Source organism: Halyomorpha halys, unplaced genomic scaffold (genome assembly GCF_000696795.3).
Source record: "Halyomorpha halys isolate HHAL.00 unplaced genomic scaffold, Hhal_1.1 Scaffold316.1, whole genome shotgun sequence".
In the NCBI taxonomy this organism is placed as follows: Eukaryota; Metazoa; Arthropoda; class Insecta; order Hemiptera; family Pentatomidae; genus Halyomorpha; species Halyomorpha halys.
Window position 1 is genome coordinate 970,838 of NW_027107962.1, and position 6,019 is coordinate 976,856.

The 6,019-nt window shown below is 34.7% G+C and overlaps 1 protein-coding gene across 1 annotated transcript in view; it reads right to left on the reverse strand.

Annotated features, from left to right (window-relative positions):
* Positions 1–1,104: 1,104 nt before the first annotated feature.
* The window catches only part of LOC106681187 (uncharacterized), an 8,524-nt gene continuing 3,609 nt past the window's right edge, over positions 1,105–6,019 (reverse strand). The window contains exons 3-7 of the mRNA XM_014421380.2: positions 4,235–4,434; positions 4,007–4,127; positions 3,780–3,935; positions 1,386–1,558; positions 1,105–1,305 (exon numbers count right to left, since the gene is read on the reverse strand). Coding sequence (XP_014276866.1) covers positions 1,186–1,305; positions 1,386–1,558; positions 3,780–3,935; positions 4,007–4,127; positions 4,235–4,434 — 770 coding nt within the window. The 3' untranslated portion in view covers positions 1,105–1,185. The remainder of the gene's footprint in view (positions 1,306–1,385; positions 1,559–3,779; positions 3,936–4,006; positions 4,128–4,234; positions 4,435–6,019) is intronic.

Genomic DNA, 6,019 nt, shown 5'->3' on the forward strand with positions numbered 1-6,019 from the left:
ATGGAAGGACACCGTGCCAGGTTGTCGAGAAAATGTGGGATCTTCGCCCTCGCCGAGTCGGACTTCCCTCTGCTGATGGAAGAGGATAAATACCCTTACTTCAGGGAATTCATCTACGGGTGGAGGGAAGTGGTCTGGCCAACGCACTTTACATTGGGAAGGGCTCGGGGAGCCACCAATGGAAGATGAAGATCCAGAGGACAGCGAAGAAGCAGGTTGAGACCAGGAGGGCTGGACTAGGCTGCGCACTGGAGGTGACAACCGGACGGATGCGGACCAGGCGTGTTGGACGTACCGGACGGATGCCGATGGATAAGGTGTAGCCCCATCTTAAGGCACTTAACCGAGTGCTGGGCTGCACCAAGTTTTTATAATAATTTGTCCCCAAAAATTAAATGGCTCCACCATTAATTTTGTATATATATATATATGAAAATAAAGAGTTAAAAAAAAAAAAGATGTTTATTGGCAGCAGTGGCATGCGTAACCCTAACGCACTACCCCACTGTTGGCGAACCCCGTATGGCAGCAATGCCAGGAAGGGGGAACAAAAAAAAAAAAAAAAAGTACATACCGCGCTCCAATGTGGAAGATCATCAACCACTCGATGACTCTGTTGTATGGTAGAATGAGATCTTCTAAATCCAAACTGGTGATCAGGAATAACATGATATGAGTCAAGGATTGGATAGAGGCGTTTAAATAAGTGTATTTCTAGGATTTTGCCCATAATGGGCAGGAGCGAAATAGGACGGTAGGAAGATGGATATTCAAGTGGCTTGGAGGGTTTAGGAAACATTTTTATTATAGACATTTTCCAAGGGTCAGGGAAATAGGTGGATCGGACTGTAGGATTATAGATATAGGTAAGGAATAGAATGACTTTACGAGGGAGCTGTTTCAGAATGTGTGCTGTGATAAGATCGTGGTCTTATTCTTAATAAAATTTATCCATAAATAACATTAAGTTCATCGTATCTTCTCTTTAGTTATTTTTTTAAACTGAAAATTCTTCTAAAAATGTTGGTAGATGAAGTTTAACTCATTAAGAAGGATATTTGATTATTAGAAAATTAGGATAAAAAGGTATTATTGAGAAATATGTTATAAGATTTCGAAACTGTTTTTATTTTATATTTAACAGAAAAATGAAGCAACAGAATTCTGACGAAGTTTCGTTAGTTACTAGCAGCCACATACTTCGCATTTAATATTATACGGATCATCGATCAAGAAGGTAACAATCGTAGAGAGACCGTCTAAGAGGAACTGTTCGAAGCAGTTTGGTCGAGATGGAACTATGCGCTAGAACATATTTTCAATATACATACAGATATACTATATAAAAATATAAATTTAGATTTATAATCCTAAATGTAACTTACCGCTAACTTTTCACCTTCCGGATGATCAAACCAGTCTCTATAAGCCCCAGAGGGAAAGTAGCCAGGAGCTCCATGCCCGAAGCCCACCATAGAGAGTCCATCGTAGACTAAGAAGAGGTAGAAGGGGTTTGTACAACAGGCAAATTCGTGCAAATTGTAGACATAAAGAATTCCTGAAAGACAAAATCCATACGTTAAATTTATTTTATAAGAATACTTTCAAAGTGGGTTACTAAGCTGCTTGAGGGTTAAATTTCTTTAATTACATGAAAAGTTGCTGTGGATGGGCCGAAATAACAGAAAAAGGGGCAAAAGTTGTGGTAGGGGGATGAGGAGAAGTGTACTTTCATGGGGAAACATAATCATATACTATTTAATATTTTTCGTTCTCTTCCTGTTATTCTTCGTTTTATTGCTGTATTGCTTCTTCTTGAAGTATAAATATAAGTCGGATTTCTTTATGGTTTTAATTTCCAATCTCTTCTTATTTATAATTTCCAAAAAATGCGATTGGTAATAGGACGCACTTATCTCCATAAATGTGTCTTTTCCTGTGATTCTCAGGTTCTGAAATATATATATTCGCCTTCCAAAGTCTGAGAAGTTATCATGTGATAGTAGGAAATAATCTAAAACAGATTACTTATCACGAAGAAAGAAATGTATTGTTAAAAAATTGCCAGTTTTTTAAAATGAATAAAAGCATAAGCAGAAGTCGATTGCTTACTACATAGTGGAGCTTCTACTAACTTTAGGAAAAGTACAATTAAAAATTTTTTAAGTACAACTGAAAATATTTAGATTTTATACATAAATCTTTTCAGTCAAAATATTAATTAAAAAGCTGCACTTTTCCTGGAAGAAAGAATCTTTAATTGAATTTTTTCTAGATTTGGTGAAAATAAATAAAGTTGTTTAGATTTTATGATAATAACATATGATAACCTGCAATAATATACTATTTATTTACCATCCTTATGTTGTGAAGGAGTGGGATTTAATCTTTCTTTGGAAAACTATGATGTTGAAAACCAACCACTTTTTCCTTTATTTTTCTGCAAACTAATTTAAATGGAAAACGAATACCAAATTAACAAATAATAGTCTTCTTCTTGGAATTTTCGAATTTTGTGTTTTATAAGAAATATAAAAAAAAAGTTTTTAGTGGCTTTTTTTTGGTTAAAAAAGACTCTATAGAAAGAAAAGCCTTTAATCAGATGCAAAACAACCCTCCTTCTTTTTTAAATTTATATTGCTCTATATTTTACAATAATGGAACAATCACGCCATGTAAGGAATGATTTAAAGTCTCTTTAAGCAATTAATTCAAAATTCTACTGAATCATTATGTGACTGATCCATTTATTATTTATTAGGATCAGCAAAAGTTTATTCAACTGTGGTTCAATGCCTGGACAACCTACGTTTGTAGATCAACAACTACAAAAAATGCATTTTACTGCTAAGTTCTATTTCATGTTTTAGCCTATGTCGTGTGTAAAAAAACCCACAACCAAACGAAATAGTTGAAAAATAATAAAATAGTATTGTGGACCTCACACTGACAAAAATGCCACGTCAAAAAATGTGCAAACACATTGAGCTGATTTTCTGAGTAAAATATTCAATTGTCGTGAACCCTTTACTCTATAAAAACATTACACTTCACAATTTTGCGTTGGAAGAACGACGCCTCGCGTTTTTCATAGGATATTTGCTCATCGTTGTGCACGCGGTGAAAGCTTTTGATAGATTCGAAAAATATTGGGCAATAATTTCTCAGCTGCCTCATACTACACTCTCTTCTACAAAATTTTTACGGGTCTGTATAAAATATTAAATACCACATATGCAAAATTTCTCCTCATATTTTCAATATATTTGTTCAATTATGCAAAATAATGTGTTAAAATTTTTAACACACATTTTTCTAGTGTGAGGGCCCCTTAACAAATTAAGTCCTAAGTTATTCTGTGAAGTGGTGGTAGTTCATTGCTAATGAAAACCAACAGTCTGCAGACTTTCGGTTTTAGCTAATCACTTACAGTTTTAGTTGCTTCAAGCATTTGAAAAAATAAAATCAGTTTAAAATACTGACTTAAATTTTAGCTTGAGTCTCGAAACAATGAGCGGATTTTAGCAATCATGGAAACATTGGAAGAACTGGGATAAATATAAACTGATTACACTAAATTAACGAAGGTACCATGAAATTGAGAATGGTACAGGTATATTGACAAGAAACTTGGAAATTTTGTATTGGTCTGTAACATTTATTGTATTCCTTCGACCTGGTTTTGAAGCGCCTCGTAAAAAGTCAAAACCTATGCTGGTTGCAAAAATAAATATTACTTTCAGAAAGACATTGATTTTTGGCTTCGATATGACAATTACCTTTGTATGGGTAGCATCCCTGCAGATAAAACCTTCCAAGTGATGGTCCGATCGTTCGACATCTTTGGTCCCATCTTAACCATTCGCCGTCTACTTCGGTCCAAAGACCTTCGATGGGCTCAGACAAATCCTTACGACCAGATATTGTCAAAATCACTGCAAAAACAATTCCAAGTCTTAAAACTTCGAACTAGATATCTTAATAAATAATGTATGTTGTTAATTACCAGGATTTGTGAAATAAATTCTAACGATATAGACCCAGATACCAAAGATCTTTATTTTTTCATAGTTGGGATTACTACTAAAGTTGTAGGATCGCACTTCGTCCGCAATACATGCTGGATACTGCCATAAAATTGTGTTATTACTTTTATAATTGATAAATATTAATTGTTCGGTTAGTTAAAAAATGTATATAAAGCTGAACATAGAGCCTTCAAGAATCTACTTACACCATATTGGACACCAGCGATATGGCCCATATAGTCCAACAGCAGACAGTAATGAGGGTCTTCACGTGGGCAGTAGAGATGGACTGGGAAACATATGTCGATTTCTACCAGCACCCAATCCTTTTTGAACGTAGGGTCGTAAGAGGATATTGGTATAGGTTCTGAGCACCTTCCTGGCTCCTTTCTAAAGGCTGGGGTCCCTGTTTCAAGAAAAAAATAAAAATAAAAAATTGTGTACACATTTCATAGATACAAAATCATTTTACCTAATTTTTTTACCAAGGAATGTGTATATTGCTCTATTAATATTTTATTTTCCTACCATTACTTTAATACTCGTATATATATTAGTATTTAGGTGTCTCTTGAGGATCAGTCAATGATACAACTTTGTTAGGCGACGTTTGGCAACTTTATTGTTCGCATAGTCATGCCAGTTCTTAAGCGCAGTGTGTTCTACATTTTGATCCTACTATCTTCAGGTTTAGAGAGGAACTGTAATTACGAATATATTTTTGTATATATAAATATAAATAAATATCGCTTTAGTTTTTCCTCGCCTACACGAAATTTATATATAGAATATATATACATCTATGTACTTACGTCTATGTACGTGACGGGGTTGGGGCGCAGGTTCCAATACGGAATGTTGTGGGTTCGATTCCCACATGGGGCAGTTAAACATTTTTTGGCGGTCCTGAAGAATGAATCTTGACACTCCCGGTTAGTATACGGCGGCAACCTAGGTAACCGTCAGGGTTGGCAAAATGGACCCACTTGCCGGACTTGTTCCCCCCCACCAATTACCAATACCAATACCAATATGTAATTACTTGAAAAAATTGTCAATTGGAAAAATAAAAAAAAGGAGAGGGGAAAGGAAATAAAATTAATTCATGTATTCAAGCGGTGCATGGGATTTATGGGTTTTATAGCCGTGTGTAAGCTATAAACAATGATATGAACTATGTTACTAGTAGGCTTAGTGAACCTTTATGTTTATAACCTCAATATTTCTATGAATAAGTTAGTTGTTCTTGACTGACCGACCATGAGAACAACTTATTTATAATCAGGGACGTCAATTACCCGTTTCGGTCCCGTACGAGAGGAACTTGGAGTGCCTCATATAATGCCACACATCGAGACGAACGACGGAGCCCAGCCTGGACCATCTCACGGCTAGAAATTTTTTTTCAGTTTTTGTGTTTTATTGCAATTGGAGTGTTAAATTTCATTTGTTATTTAAGTTATTGTTCTCTCTCTATATATAGATTAAGTTAATTTTCGTTTGCCATCTAGGTTATCGTGATTTTGTTATATATTGTATTGTTATAGCTTAAGTTATATCTTCGATCTTTTGTATTTTCTTTCTAGGTTTTAGGATTAGTATACCTTAACAAATGAGTCTTTTATTTCTTATCTTATAACAGTGTTCCATTTATCCTTTTTGTATATTTTATTATGTATTGTTATTGTTGTTTATTTGGAGATCCTCCATATGAAGGAACTGGAGGGAGGGAGCTAGCTGTGTGTAATCTATAAACAATAATAAGACCTATGTTACTAGGCTTAGTGAACCTTTATGTTTCTATAGAATCAGATGATTTATAGAATACATTTAGTTAGTCTTGAATCTGTGTGTGTGTGTGTGTGTGTATAACTTATGATCAGATTGAACGTAAGAACTGAAATGAAAATAGTTTGGGGCAGAGTAACAGCACACAGATTCAAGACCAACTAACTGTATTATATATATATAATACAGTTAGTAGTATATAT